The sequence below is a fragment of the Gouania willdenowi genome, chromosome 1, assembly GCF_900634775.1.
Source record: "Gouania willdenowi chromosome 1, fGouWil2.1, whole genome shotgun sequence".
NCBI lineage: Eukaryota > Metazoa > Chordata > Actinopteri > Blenniiformes > Gobiesocidae > Gouania > Gouania willdenowi.
Window position 1 is genome coordinate 2417102 of NC_041044.1, and position 16429 is coordinate 2433530.

The 16429-nt window shown below is 36.9% G+C and overlaps 1 protein-coding gene across 9 annotated transcripts in view; it reads left to right on the plus strand.

Moving 5' to 3' along the window:
* tenm3 (teneurin transmembrane protein 3) overlaps positions 1–16429 on the plus strand; it is a 543864-nt gene that overhangs the window by 504825 nt on the left and 22610 nt on the right. For all 9 annotated transcript variants that reach the window (XM_028461276.1, XM_028461268.1, XM_028461285.1 and 6 more), the window contains 6 exons: positions 4–142; positions 227–332; positions 1436–1578; positions 3619–3797; positions 8182–8286; positions 10184–10314. In XM_028461276.1, coding sequence (XP_028317077.1) covers positions 4–142; positions 227–332; positions 1436–1578; positions 3619–3797; positions 8182–8286; positions 10184–10314 — 803 coding nt within the window. The remainder of the gene's footprint in view (positions 1–3; positions 143–226; positions 333–1435; positions 1579–3618; positions 3798–8181; positions 8287–10183; positions 10315–16429) is intronic.

Here is a 16429-nt window from a genome sequence, read left to right on the forward strand (position 1 = left end):
CAGGCTCTCTGTCGTCTGGACCCAGCTCCTATGAAGTGGCCTCTCCTGCTTCACAAGAGCTCTACGTGTTCGACGCTAATGGAACTCATCAGTTCACCATGTCCCTGGTTACTGGAGACTATAAATATAACTTTAGTTACAGGTGAGGACAAACATGGACGTCTGTGTGAGTGTAGCATCGTCAGATATTTCATCATCAAACCTCTGGTGTCATTCTGACCCTCAGTAACGACGAGGACGTCACCGCTGTGACGGACAGCAGTGGGAACACACTGCGTATCCGTAGAGACACCAACAGACTACCTGTACGCGTGGTCGCCCCCGACAACCAGGTGAGAGGAATTCATATAAATAATATTTAGAATAGGTGATGTTGGAGGTTTGATTGCAGTAATAAAATAATTAATAAAAGCTAATAATATATATATATATATATATATATATATATATATATATATATATATATATATATAATTTAAAGTGAAGAAACTGCTACGTCTACTTACATAATAATTAAAGTGTCAGTTCTTCCCTTATTGAGCTGTAGCTAGTCTGTGATACACTTATGGGGCTAAACCAAACTAAGTCCCTTAGGAGAGCTCTTCTTCTCTGATTTTTTTATCCTCTTTCTGTAAACAAAAGAGGTTTACATCAGCATCTTTACTTATCCTGATTATTTAGAGCCACCAAAAGCAGCACAAGTTGTCACTGTGTCTGAAAAAGCTACTAAATAATCTAAAATCTTGGGTAAATTATCTAAAATCTACTAAAATGATCTAAAAATCAGTCTGAAATGTTTCACTCCAATAGAAAACAATGGGATGTTACAGGCAGTGGGGCCATGTAAAATAAATATGGATAAATAAAATGAATATGGTTCATAATAAATGTGTATTAGATCTTCTAATAAGTAGATTTTCAAAGATTTTAGGCGTCGTGGGTGTTACTGGGAACTGGTGATGAAATGAGAAAGTGAAGTATTTTTCTGTATTAAACGCAATTATGCGATTAAGTGTGACTTTTTTTAATGGACTCACCAACCATACCTAGCTAGTGTAGCTAGTTTAGCTAATTTCAGCATTGTGTGTGCTTAGCTTAAATTTTGTGGAACTCTAACGCTGAATATAGATTTAAAAAAGGTCAACACTGTTGGTGTTTTGTTCAGCATTTCAAAACATTTATGTGTGTGTGTGTGTGTGTGTGTGTGTGTTGTGTGGTGTTGTGTGTGTGTGTGTGTGTGTGTGTGTGTGTGTGTGTGTGTGTGTGTGTGCGTGCGTGCGTGCGTGCGTGCGTGCGTGTGTGTGCGCCTGTGTGTGTGTGTGTGTGTGTGTGTGTGCGCGCCTGTGTGTGTGTGTGTGTGTGTGTGTGTGTGTGTGTGTGTGTGTGTGTGTGTGTGTGTGTGTGTGTGTGTGTGTGTGTGTCCGTGTGTGTGTAGGTCATCTGGCTGACCATCGGGACCAATGGAGGTCTGAAGACTCTTACTGCTCAGGGTCAAGAACTGGTTCTCTTTAGTTACCATGGCAACAGTGGTTTACTGGCTACCAAGAGCATCCAGATTGGCTGGACCACGTTTTATGAGTGAGTTTCTGTTTTTGTTTTTGTACGATCAACGCTTTGCGTGTCAGAGCGAGGGGGCGGAGCAGGGTTGGGGTCAATTATAATTGTAATCGCAAAATTGATAATTACTTATTATGGCATAGTTATAATTGTAACTGTAATTGAAAACCTCTGTTGCTGTTGTAATCATAATTAAATTGTAATTGAGTTTAAAAAATTGACTTTATAATTGTAATTGGCATGGACATTTTTTAAAAATTACAATTTAATTAAAACGCAAAACTGTGAAACCATGTTATAGTTCTATGTCTTACACAAACATTGTTAATAATTAATAAAATATGTTTCAGATCAAAGTTTCCCACTACTTGTCACTCCTCAGGATAACTTTTTTTAAATACATTTAAATCTAGAGCTATACTGACAGAAAGAAGGCTCCAGGTTCCATGAATCTGACGGTTCTGAATGTTGTAAAAAATGAATTAAATCACACATTCTATATCTCTTTGTAATCCTAAGAAACTATAGAAGCTAAAACTGTAGCAAACCCACATTCACAGCACACACACCAGGACATTATGTTCAATGAGGGAAAAGTCGACAACTCGGCAAACTCTGCCTTTTTCTACTGTTTTGAGTCATAAAATAAACACAGATCTGTATAACAAGAGTCTACGTGAAACTCCAGGTTGAGCTGAATCCACTGATGTACAGGTCAGGTATGTTACGTACCAAAACATTATCACAAAATCAGAAAATACACAGTGGAAAAAGTCAGCAATGATGACAAATGGTGTCTTACCTTTGTTGTTTCTTATCAAAAGTTGCTCTAATGCGCATAAAACTCCATATTTTTGATAAATCAAAATTGTATCATCAGATAAACACCACCAATTCACAGTCAAGAAATCTGTCCAATGAGCGCATAGCGCAAAGTCCCTCCTTTATCTAGCTCTGATTGGCCAGGGCTAAAGCCACTCCCATAGTGTTTGATGTCACCAATATCTACAGGCTCTCAGCTTTACAACACTGTGTCAATCATTCTGATTGGTCAAAGCATTGCTGAACTAGAGACATGTGTAACAGCATCAAAGAGTAGAAACAAAAATATCATTACGCATGGCACAGCAGAAATAAACACAGATATGTGTTCATTTCAAGGCATATCTAGTGGTCAAACATAAGACTAACAATGATTGGAATCAATTTGACTGATATATTACAGTTACACACTTGTTCCCAACTTTATGGAAAACTTTGGCACAGTTGTGGGAAAGTGTTCTTCAGCCTGAACCTTTTTGTATAAAAACGTGTAATTTTGGCCTAATGTTAATTATTATCACCAAACTTGCTGCAGTTGATGTTCATACATGAGTTCAATTATTTCTGATTTTACAGCCTTCCATAATGATAATTGGCTTCATATTTAATGTAAATCTCTAGTATTTTTTTAGCTGACTACAGATTTCTGTATTTAAAACCTGATTTGTTGTCACTCAGTATCATATATTTTTAAATGTTCCCATCATCTGTAACCACTAAGGGTCCTACTGAAATCTGAACAAACAATAGCCATGTAGGTCATGTAGAAGCTTAGAAAAACCTCATCTGTTATGGGTTCGTGATTTTCGGGGGAAAAGTGGTTGGGGCTTAAGAGGTTAAAGGCTCAGTAATTGTGATTAATTGAATTTGAACATTAGTAATTGAAAACATAATTGTAAATGACTTTCAGTGGAAAAATTACAATTGTATTTTTAGTTGTAATTGGAAAAAATGCTGGTTTCCGTAGTCATAATGTATTTGTAATTGAACATGAATAACTGAAGACTCAAGTGTAATTGAAAAATGTAATGGACCTCAGCCCTGAGGCGGATCAACAGTTTGTGATCTCACAGAAACATAAAGGTGCTGCGTTTCATCTCACACACACACACACACACACACACACACACACACACACACACAGACACACACGCACAGACACACACGCACACACACACAGACACACACGCACACACACGGACACACACACTCCACTTACGTCCTCCTTTGTCCTTGTAGCTATGACAGTGAGGGTCGTCTGACTAACGTGACCTTCCCCACGGGCGTGGTAACTAATCTCCATGGCGACATGTCATCCGGGGCCATCGCCGTGGATATCGAGACGTCGGGGAGGGATGAGGACGTTTCCATAACGACCAACCTGTCATCGATAGACTCCTTCTACACGTTAGTCCAGGGTGAGACGATGAAACCACTTCTGTGCTTTGATGTGTTCATTGTGAAAAGAAAAGTTGTCTCTAACATCAACCCGTGGTTCTCAACCTTTGGGTCAGGACCCCATTTGGGGTCACGAGACACTTTAAAGACATTTTCAGCAGTTAGAAGCACTTTCCACCACTTTTCCACCTAATGTCACATGTTGACTCATTATTGTCACTTTTAACCTCTTTTCACCATATTTCATGATTATTTTTGTGAATTAAACCACATTCACCCATTATTTGCCAGTTTAAACTAATTGTTCCAATATTGAGACTTTAAATGCTTTTTACCTCTTTTTCTGTCATAATATGTTAAGATTTTATTTATTCAGACAAATTTTTCCTGGGATTTTACTTTTAAATTTATTTTAATCTCCTCCTTTGGATTAAAGCTATGGTAGGTAATTTTCTCCAGATACACTTTTTAAGTTTTTGGTTGAAATTGTCTTTATGTCCTGACAGAATTTAAGATCTTATTGCTCTGAAAAATGAACACAGTTGCCAGTCCACACATGTCAGAAGATTAAAGTAAATTTCTTGAAAAAAAGTTGTCTAAAGTCTGAATAAATAAAACCATTATATATTATGTCAAAAAAGAAGACAATGAACTTTCTGGAATGAATACTTTTTCTGTCTGTTTTTGGTGACTCTCATTTGAAGCTTTTAACCAATTTCTGTGGTTTTTGAAGCCATCTTCAGCACTTATAAACCTTTTCCACCTAATGTCACATATGTTGACCCATTATTGTCACTTTTAACCTTTTTTCACCATATTTTATTTGCCAGTTTAAACTAATTGTTCCTACTTTTGAAATTTCATTATCCCAACCCCCTCCCCCCATTTCTGCCACTGTTAAGCCAACATTGATGCTTTTTCTGTCTGTTTTTGCCCACTTTTTTTTTGCAACTTTTAACCAATTTTTGTGGTTTTTAAAATCCCATTTCACCACCTTTTTCATAATCTTTGGTCACTTTGAACCATTTTATTAGTGATTAAAACCAGGATTTACATCTTTAAGATGACTATAATAATAATAAACGTTCATGGATAACAGTGGATATTATTCAGATGAATAAATAAATGTGGTTATCACAGATTCATAGAACAATAAACCATCATTTTACTGACTTTATGGATGGACCCCAAAAATCTCTCCCCTTTATTCCCCCTTATAGATGGTCCTGTCTCCACATGACTGTTCTTCAATGTTCATGTCTGTGTTCAACCACCTTCAGGTACAGTGGGGGTCCCTGCTCTCTGGGACCTTTATTTTGGAGGGTCCCTGCTCTCTGGGACCTTTATTTTGGAGGGTCCCCGCTCTCTGGGACCTTTATTTTGGAGGGTCCCCGCTCTCTGGGACCTTTATTTTGGAGGGTCCCCGCTCTCTGAGACCTTTATTTTGGAGGGTCCCCGCTCTCTGGGACCTTTATTTTGGAGGGTCCCCGCTCTCTGGGACCTTTATTTTGGAGGGTCCCCGCTCTCTGGGACCTTTATTTTGGAGGGTCCCCGCTCTCTGAGACCTTTATTTTGGAGGCTCCCCGCTCTCTGGGACCTTTATTTTGGAGGGTCCCCGCTCTCTGGGACCTTTATTTTGGAGGATCAGGGGCTGATAAAGGTTGAGAACCACTAGTTTAGATAAAGTGAAGCCAAAGAAAAACATCACAGTAAAAGGTTTGTTCAAATATACTTCTCCAATGTAAACAAACACTTATTGTCATTGTCAGAATAGTTTAGTGCATTCCATTGTGGGATGTAGAGTCCTGTAGATATATGTCTATTCCCCTTTATATCCCCTCACACCACCAGACATTCAATTTTGTACAAATTTGGATCTTTCCCTTTAAACCCCAAAATAAACATCGTCCATCGTTTTGCTGAAACTTTTAGTGAAAACACCAGAAATGTGTTGGAAAGTCAGGTTGTCAGAGTTTTTTTAGGCAAACGCAAGAAATCACAGTAAGAATGAAATAGAAACACTTCTATGTATCATCTACAGGACTCCACATCCCACAATGCAATGCATCAAACTTTTCCAACAGTGAGTGTTTACAGTGGAGATCAAAACAAACTTTCGAGCAGCAATTGTAATCTTTTTATACCTTTTTTCAAACGAATTATTTTCTTAATAAACCCTAATCTCTGTCTTTATTTGATAAATAAATATAAACTCCAACAGCTTTAAGTTAACGCTGCTCTTTATTTATTCTGTGTATATAATGAACTATAACTCACACTGTACTGGTGTTTTATGTTGTTTTATTTCCACAGTGAATGGTTTCAGCTGCTTCATTATTTATGACGTTATATAATCACAATCAAAGCTTACAACAGATCAGAAGAAAACCAATAATCCATTTCCATCCTAATCAGCTTCTCTGTCAGCCAATCACGTTCAGATTTATTTAAGTGTTGTAAAATGGAACTAATCATAATAGTCCATCTGAAGCCCCGCCCACATGGCTGGGAGTGTCTGACGGTTTTGGAGGGAATTTGCCTCATGGCAGAGCAGTATTGATTGAAATGTAATGAGTCATTTAAAGCCATTGGCAAACTTGGCGTTTCTCTCCATCAGTTCACGTACATTATTAATGTGTTCATCTCCTGTGCCGCACACGCAGAGAAACGCCCGTGGCTACGCGCCGTGAGAATAATGTGAAGGCGACCCATCACAGCTGCTGCAGCCTGTCATTAGGATGGGATGCTTGATTGTTCTGCTAATGCATGGTGACGGGGTGGGGGGAGAAGGAGGGGCCAAACATGCACAACAATAGCAAACACACAAATGATTCTGATGGTTCTGTCCCAGCCCTACGATCCTGTGTGGTTTAGATGATGCTTTACACAGAATGTGATGATGTGTGAGTGAGGAATGTGTGGTTTTTGGCATCACTCAACAAGGTCCTAACTTTGCTAACAATGCTAACATTCCTAGCATTGTCTAAATGGGTCTAAATGGGTTTTATGTGCTTGTTGCGCCTTAGGGACCCTCCACTGTTTTTACAAATGTGGCCTAAAACCTTTAAAATGTACTTATTAGAAGATATAACACATTATTTTGCACCATTTTCATTTTATTACCTTTTAAAAATGAGCCGACTTTACAGTTTTAGAGCCTGTGTTCCTCCATCTTATAATCACATGATTGATGATGTCACACGGCCCCACTGCCTGTTAACATTCAACTGTTTTCTATTGGAGTGAAACATTCAGCCTGATTTTTAGATCATTTAGCAGGAGAATCAGAATCAGAATGTCTTTATTATCATTTAACAATTTTATAACAAAATGATTTGGCTTCACCTTAAAGTGCACACAGCTAAAAAGAACAACAACAGAAGAAGAATGTAAAAAGGTAACTAATTAAGGTATGATGGGCTATGTATGGTAGCAGCATAGTAAATTATTAATAGATATAGGAAATAAATATTTGCACAGTATGATACGGTCACAGATTCATTGTTTTATCTTTTTTCTGTAAAAAAAAGAGGTTTATATCGACATCTGTAACTTTCCTGGTTTATTAGAGCAACCAAAAGCAGCTAAAGTTGTAAATGTGACTGAAAAAACTGTTAAATGATCTAAAAATCAGGCTGAATGTTTCACTCCAATAGAAAACAATGGGATGTTTACAGGCAGTGGGGACGTGTGACATCATCAATCATGTGATTTCAAGATGGAGGAACACAGGCTTTAAAACCAAAAAGTAGTCCTATTTTTAAAGGCAATTAAACAAATATAGAACATAATAATGTGTTTTGTTAAACATAGATCTACTAATAAACTTGTAAAAATATTGTAAAAATATTGTAGGATCTTTTTAAGTCTATAAAGGATTATTTGATCTTTTTGCATTTGTTTGTTTAGTTGTAATAAACTTTGATTTGTAGTGAAATAAATGTGTACATATTTATTGATGTAGAAACATGTTAAAAACTATAAAAAATTATAATATAACCAGTAATATTGGTGTTGTAAGACTTTTTTTTATGTGATTATGGAACAACAACAGCAATAAATTCAACATTGAAAAAAAACGGTGATTTTCTTTGCAAAGAAAAATCATTAGCTGCTCCCGTATTAAGAGGAGGAAATAAAGCAGTAATTAGCCTGAGATGGCCTCTGCCTCACAGACGGCCATTAGTGCTGCCCGAGGTCAACGGGAACCTAATTAAAAGAGGCCGACGGATGTTAATACCTGCTCTGAGCTCCATGAATAGCTCCAAACGCTGCCCTCGGAAATTAATGAAGTGCTTTTGCTCCCTTCATTTTCCACTCGTGCTCTTCCACTTTCCCCTGTCGGTTCAGCAGACGTTCCTTGACGATCACTTACGATGATCGCTTCTGTCTTCTGTCACACAGACCAGCTTCGCAACAGTTACCAAGTGGGCAACGACCATTCACTGAGAGTCATCTACGCTAACGGCATGGACACGCACTACCAGACGGAACCCCACATCCTGGCAGGTAGGACTCACACGTCATGTGTGTCAATCATATGGGTGTCACAAGTGAGTCAACTCATGATACGATATAGGGCTCACGATATGAAACACTCATGATACGATTAAAATTTTGTTCAAAAATACTCAATTAAGAGTAACAAATAGGGGTGTGCATTGACATTAATCTGACGACACGATTCACTGTACGATATATCCCGATACTTAACAATACACATCACAATATATTGCAATATCAATAATTACAATTTTCTCCTTTACAAGTACAAAATGGTATGAAATACAATTTATGTAATTTTTTTTAAACTTGCGAGAACAAGTAAATGGTAATTAACTGTAATTCAATTAAACAACATCACACGAGAGGTGATGCCGTTGTGATGAAATATCATCTTCCTGTCATGTGTAATGATGGCATATACAGTAAGTGTGTATAAGTCATTATTATTGTGTACCCTATCCTTTGGTTTTGTTCTTGGCACACTGTCCACTTGAAATAAAAATGAAATTCCGTTCATAATCACACCTCAAGTGTGATATATTGCTTTTATACAACAGTTCTACAAGCACATTTTATTAGTTAACAATAATAAGTGACAAGAGATTATGATTTGTTTATTTAATTATTTGGCTTTGGCAACAAAAATAGTTCCACAAGTGGAGAAAACACACGCTACGTTCACACTGCAGGTAAATGTGACCCAAATCCCATCTTTTTGCTCATACTGTATGTGACCTGTATCTGATGTATTAAATACAGCCATTTCAACAACATCAATCAGAATTAAATTAACTCTGCATTGTTGAAGCCACTCACATCCTTATTTTATATATATATACTGTATGTACTGTATATATCACCACTGTTGACTCTGACTCCATCCAAACACTGTAAATATGTAGGAGCATCACAGCAAACGGCTACAGTGATGTGTTGACTTCTGTTTTAAAGAATATTTCTCAGCACGTCACACAGTCTTACACTGGACGCCTCCATATTTACTAACGTAAACACAGTGGGGTCATGGGTCACCATAGGATCTCTGCTGTGCATGCGCGGCACTTCAAGGTTGTATTCTGTTCATACTTCAAACTGATTGAAGATGCATTTAATATGTAATATTATTATTTAATATGTAATATTGTTATTTAATATGTAATATTATTATTTAATATTTAATATTATTATTTAATATGTAATATTGTTATTTAATATGTAATATTATTATTTAATATGTAATATTATTGTTTAATATGTAATATAAAGGACCACACACACAAAAAAATCCGAACAGTGCATAAAGACCTGCAGTGTGAACGTAGTGACGCCGTGAACGTCTGTACTGTGGTGCGTAGCACAAGATGTAACATAATTAACAGGATTAAGATCTGCTGTACAGCGCAGTGATATGATCCGTAAGAAGTCCTGGTGCTGCTGTTGCTCTAGATCAGAACTCAAGGAATGTCTGTTGTCTAATCAAATCACTTGGTCGGAACTAACTGTTGTATAAATAAGTAAATATCCCACGAGAGGGGGTGTGATTTTGAAAGTCATACTCCCTCTTGTGTGATGTTGCTTAAATATTAACCATTGGTCTACATTGGAATCATTTTTTATACAGATATTGGAAAATATAATGTGAAATACATTTCGGTATCAGTTAACATCGTGAATGTACTGTTGGCCAGTATCAACATATCAGATAGTGGGAAAAAAGCATCTCTAATGTGAACCTTAGAAAAGGAACAAAATGGCGTCTGACGAGCTCTTCTAATGTACAGAACGCCATGAATCCATCCATTTGTCTGACATACTCACTAATCCTGTTCACTACTATATTTTTACAGTTTCTTTGAATCATTTTCACTGGTTTTTAAAGCATGATATCATTCCTGCTAAGGTGCTGCTAACCCAACCGTGGCCCGACGCAACATGACCCTCCCGGGTGAGAACGGCCAGAACCTGGTGGAGTGGAGGTTCAGGAAGGAGCAGACCAGAGGGAAAGTCATTGTGTTTGGGAGGAAGCTCAGAGTAAGTCCTTCTCACCTGATGGTACACATTTCAAAAACAGATTTTTAATTTAAGATTTTCTATTGATTTTGGGTCACATTTATGTTTTCATATTAGTTGATACGTTTTTGTGTGACAGTTTTATTTTTCTGTTATATTATGACTGGCTTTATTGCTGCAGTGCAGCGTTGAGCTGTTTACACGTGATTGATTGACTGTTACATGTGATGTCATCACTGATGGGTCAGTGGAATAGTAGGTAGTATTCTATTAAAACAGATATGGGCCACAGAGTTTGTGTGAACTCCAAAAATAAACACACAAAATGATTCCAAAACTCACAAAGTGACAGAAAAATACTCAAAATGACACAAAACGAGAATGAAAATACATACAATGAAAACAAAAATTCACAACATCATAGCAAAAATACACAAACAACAAAAACACACACAAAAAAGAGAGAAAAATACATAAAATGACTCCACAAATACACACTATACTTCAAAGCCAGATAAATATATCCTGATATCTCTCCGTTAGCCACACCTAACCAAACATTCTCAATCCCAGTGCAGCTGTACTACGAAGCAGGATATAAACACGTTCACCTAAACCTGCACGGGCATGTTGGCCCCCTGTCCAATCAGTTTTTCCACGCTTATGTCACATGATGGAAGTCAGTTTAAATCTCATGGTGTGAAAAAAAAATCTCAATGTTTACAAAATCCTGCAATTTTCCTGAAATTATTCTACAAAGTTAAATAAAATTTGGTCATAAAATGAAGGAATTTGAAGTGAAGCTTTGTCAGGGACTGATATCTGTCATCTATTGATTGGATATTGTCATTGCTTTACATACTTTACATTTCATTTATACCCCCCCCCCCCCCCCAAACTAAATGGTTTTATTTTCTGTATTTAATATGATATCTGTTGTTATGGTTTCATTTATTCAGACAACTTTTTTCAGGGAATTTACTTTGATCTCCTGACAGTTGAATCTGTCTGATCTGAATGTTCGTATTGATTTTAAACAATTGAATGTTTTATCATGTAAAGCACATTGAGTTGCCTTGTGTATGAAATGCGTTATACAAATAAATTTGCCGTGCCTTGAAACATGTCAGGAGATCAAAGTAAATGTCCTGGAAAAAAAAGTTGTGTGAATAAATGAAACCTTAACATATAATTAAACAAAACGATGAAATGAACTTGTTGGAAGTATTTAATTGTTGTTTCAGCTCAGTGGAAGTAAGAGTGGGTGGACTGATGTTACAGTGCGTGGTAGAAAAAGTAGTTTGTGGTTATACGTACATGGAGGATGAGCTCAGTGTGTGGGATTCATGTGCAGAATAATTCATTAGTGCTGCTATTACACTGTGGAAGGAAGCAGCACAGTGTGTGTGTGTGTGTGTGTGTGTGTGTGTGTGTGTGTGTGTGTGTGTGTGTGTGTGTGTGTGTGTGTGTGTGTGTGTGTGTGTGTGTGTTGTGCGTGTGTGTGTGTGTGTGTGTGTGTGTGTGTGTGTGTGCGCGTGCGCAGGGCAGTAATAATCCTGTACAAAAATCAACAATCACTGAAAGTCAAACAGCATCTTTCAGCAGCTTGTTGGATTACAGATTAGAGAAAACATGGAGCTTTTAGAGACAGAAGCTGGGTTTCTTTACAGTTTTTTTGCAAAATTAAAACAATCTCTAAATGTCGACAAAGTATAATTGGGCTTTAAACGTGTTTCCATTGAACGTTGTTTTGGGGAGGAGCCTCATAACGCTGGTGAAGCTGGACTTTCCAAACTTCCTTATAACACTATTTTATTTATTTTGTTGTTTCACGTCTAATGTGACACTAATCATTATTAAAGGTAATGTGGACAATATTATTCCGGGTGGATCATCAAGACTATTGGTCCTCCTAACTGTCAATCATTCTGGTGATATGTTACGTAAGGCCGACGTACGTGCTCATGCCTAGCAACTATTATATATATATAAAAAAATTACACAGCTTGAAAATCAATAATAAAATTAGCAGTAAAAACATTAAACATCTCAGTCATACGCAGTAGAGAAAAATAAACTTGGATTTTAAAATGTTTACATTGGATGCTGATTTCTGCTCTGTTGCAGTTTGTTCCACTTCTTTGTATCGTGTTAAAATACATAAATATTTTTTGAAACAGTAACACTTAAAGTTTGATTAAAATATATTTGAAAAGAAAAATATTCTGAAAATGCAAAGCACAAAACACAGCGGCTCACTTCATCAAAGACCCACAATAAAAAGCTTTGTGCTGGAGGAGATTCTTCTTCTACTTATTATTAGAGGTTTTAAATGAACAGATTAGTGCGCTAGCGCCCCCTCAGATTGACGTTAGAAGCTGAATTGTTAGCTTTCATTGTGCAGTTCTCATTCATTTATGAGATCTTTTGGCCCACGTGCACGATCAACCGGTAGACGCATTGTTCACCCCTCATTTAATGACACCCAACAATCAGTGCACATAGTGATATAGGAGCCTTTTCTGTTTAGTCTTGAACGATTTAATACCTAATTGAACAGAATTAAAGCTGCAGTATGTAAAACTGTGAGACTGTAATGGAATCATCGTCTCCCCTCCCTGTTTTAAATTCACTGGTATCCTCATGAACGCCTCAACTTTGGAGCTTTTAGAGCAGCGATTCTCAACTGATGGGTCGGGACCCAAAAGTGGGTCGCGGACCTCTACTGGGTGGGTCACAAACAGCTGGTCAAAAATAAATAATTACTTAATGTCTCACATGTTGGTATTGTCTTTTATTTTGACAGAAACTTTTCTTTTGACAGGCATGCTGTGAAATGCATGTTGCAAAAAAATATATATTATATATGTGTGTGTTTTCAACAGCTAAGTTTGGTTGGTTGAATAAATGTGGGTCACAGGGTGAGACCAGTTGAGAACCAGTTTTAGAGACTTTTTAGAGACTAGTGACAAATGTAGGGTCTTAATCTTGTTATTGGAGAGTTTTCTGATGTTTTAATGACTCTGACATGAAAGCTGGTATCACTCTGTAGCTACAGGTCAGAGCAGACCCACACCACCCCTGTCCTTCCTCCAGGAACCCATCACCATCATTACAGAGCATTGGTACCTGAAAAAGCAGGTGACCCTGATTGGTTTTCACAACATTCCCAAATCTTCTGAAACTGGAAACATGTCCCAAGCATAAAAAAACTTTTACAAGTTAAAATAAAAAGAAACATAACAAACTGTCAAGATTTTTGCTTATTTTAACCTCTGGTCATCCATTAATATTTTGTCTGTTGTTGTTTGTTTATTTGTTTACTGTAAAATAGACAACGTGTTCTCTCCTAATGTGAGTGGGCGTGTTGTTGGCACCGGTGTTGTGAGAGGTGCAAGCGGGGAGCCCCGCCCACACAGAGGAGAGGAGAACTGGGGAACCATGTTACAGTTCTATGTACAGTTCTACACATGTAGTTTACAACAATTATTAAAATATGCTTCATATCAAGCTTTCCCACATTTTACCATTTAAAAAGTATATAGTAAATCTAGGGGTACACTGACACAACAAAGGCTCCGACACCCACACAATAAATATTAAAACCTATATTTATTAATAAAGAAGCCTAACAATGTAACCAAGAGATAAAAACTATTTTTATGATAGATGATATTATTTAGTGTATTTTACTGACCCGTTATTATTAGAGATGCTAACAGAAAGCTAACACGTGAGGAAGGTTACGTTTTATTGGGTTAGTAATTGAGAACATAATTGTAATTGACTTTTATGAGATAATTAATATTTTGTAATTTTATTTATACTTGGAAAAAATGCTGGTCATCAGTGTAAACATAATTCATTTGTAATTTGACATGGAAAATTGAAGACGTAATTGTAATTGAAAAATGTAATTGATCCTGGTGTGTGTGCAGTGTGTTACTCCCCTCTATCATCCAGAGCAGGGTACGCGATGTCACTAAATCACTGTATTTCAACCTTGGGGTCGGGACCCCATGTAGGGTCGCTTGGAGTTTAAATAGGGTCGCCATGAAATTTCTGAAAAATTGAAATACATTTTTGAAATTTTGTAATTCTTTTTTTTTTTTCTAATTAAAACAACACACAATGTTAAACATGTATTTCTATACTTTTACTTTGGGAATCTAGTTCAAATAAATATATATATATATATATATATATATATATATATATATATATATATATATATATATATATACATACAGTATATCTGAGCTCAGCTCTTTGTGGTCACCAGAAATTAAAAAGCCCAAAAAAAGTTGTGAACCACTGCATTAAATACTGTTTATTTCCACTTATTTACAAAATGAGATTCTTTAATATTATCACTCGTTCATGTTGTTGTTATGATCCATAGATTCAAGATTCAAAGTGTCTATTATCATTAGCACAGTAAAGAAACATGTTTCCCTGCACAATGACATTTTTATTTTGCTCACCACAAAACAAACAATACTGTAATAATAGTAACAATATATTCATATATTAATAACAATAATATAGTTGGTTTTAAATAGTTTTCTAGCGTGTTGTTGCCCCCCCCCACTGGACCTCATTCACAGATTAATGAGGAGCTGAGATGAAGTGATGAGAAAAGGACTTTTGTCTCTCTCTAATGAAACCTGTGAGTTAAACTGTAGACATTAGCTCAAGGACTCCTGAGGTGAGCGTGTGCAGAGCTCACATCTGTCTTAGTGAGCGTAGAGAATCAACAAACACCGTCATTTACATGCTCACACAGAAGGCGTAAGTAGCAGTGTTTTATAGCCGTCGTTCACTCATTAAAAGCCGACGCTCGTCATTGTTTGTGTGTTTACTCGTTCAGTCCCGTGGCCAGTTGTTCATCATTCAAAACAAAGGGCAGGTTTTACCTCCGACCAATGGAAATCTACGTCCTTTCATTCATGACAAAACACAGTTTGTTGCTCTCACCAGGTTATGTGGTGCACCAGGTGCACAAAGAGACAGTTATCCTTGCATTTATTTATGTTTAAAGGTCATTTATAGTAAGTAATTAGTGCCAAATCTATGTTTAAGACAACACGGAGGAAACCCACGTAAAGCAAACATGGACAATAGCGGCCCAGGGGCCACATGCGACCCTCGGTATAATTTTATGTGGCCCCCAAAGATAACGTACATAAAGACTCCAAAAAAGCACAAAATGAACAAATAAAATGCTAAATAAACAACAAAAATACACAAAATAACTCCAGAACACATACAACGTTACTGAAAAATACACAACAAGACCAACAAATACATAAAACAATTTCTCCAAAGATTCACCAATGAATAAATAACTCAAAAACAACACCTTTCACAGACGTAGGTCGCAAAGTGCTTTACATATCAACTCATTCACACACCACTGGGTTGCCATGCAAGGCGCTAGTCGACCACTGGGAGCAACTTGGGGTGCAGTGTCTTGCCCAAGGACACTTCGACACACTGACCAGTATAGACTGGGATCGATCCCCCAACCTCTCGCCCAGGGGTTGACCCGTCTACCACCTGAGCTACGGTTGTCTTTTCTTTACTGCTCAGATTGGTCATCATTCTGACATGAATGTTGTTAATGTGGCCGCTGGGTTAGGGCTAACCTAAAAAAAGGTATAGAGTAAACTAACACCACTTTACCCTTTTCAGACGCTTGAAGGAGCTTCTATCTCACTTCATTGACTGAAACCATTTTTTTAATACAATCCATGAATTGTATTCGTGTTTATTAATTTACTTTAATACAAGATTCATTATAATGACTTGTATTAAAGGCTTGTCAAGTAAATATGAAGGATGGGTTGAAATGTATTATTTGTATCTTGTATTTATTTTTTATTTTCACTTTGATAATTACATTTTTGCACTCCTCCAGCAGATGGCGCCCCAAAAAACCATCTGGTTTGCCTATGCCCAGAGCCGGCTCTGGCTCTCTCCATTTCAGGGGTTTCAAACTCATTTTAGTTCAGGGTTCAAATATGGATTAATTTGTAATAAACTTGCAGAAATGTTTTTAAAACAATGAAAATTGTTGACGTATAACTTGACCAGTAATAGTAATATTTGTGCTGTTATTTTTTAACGTAATTAC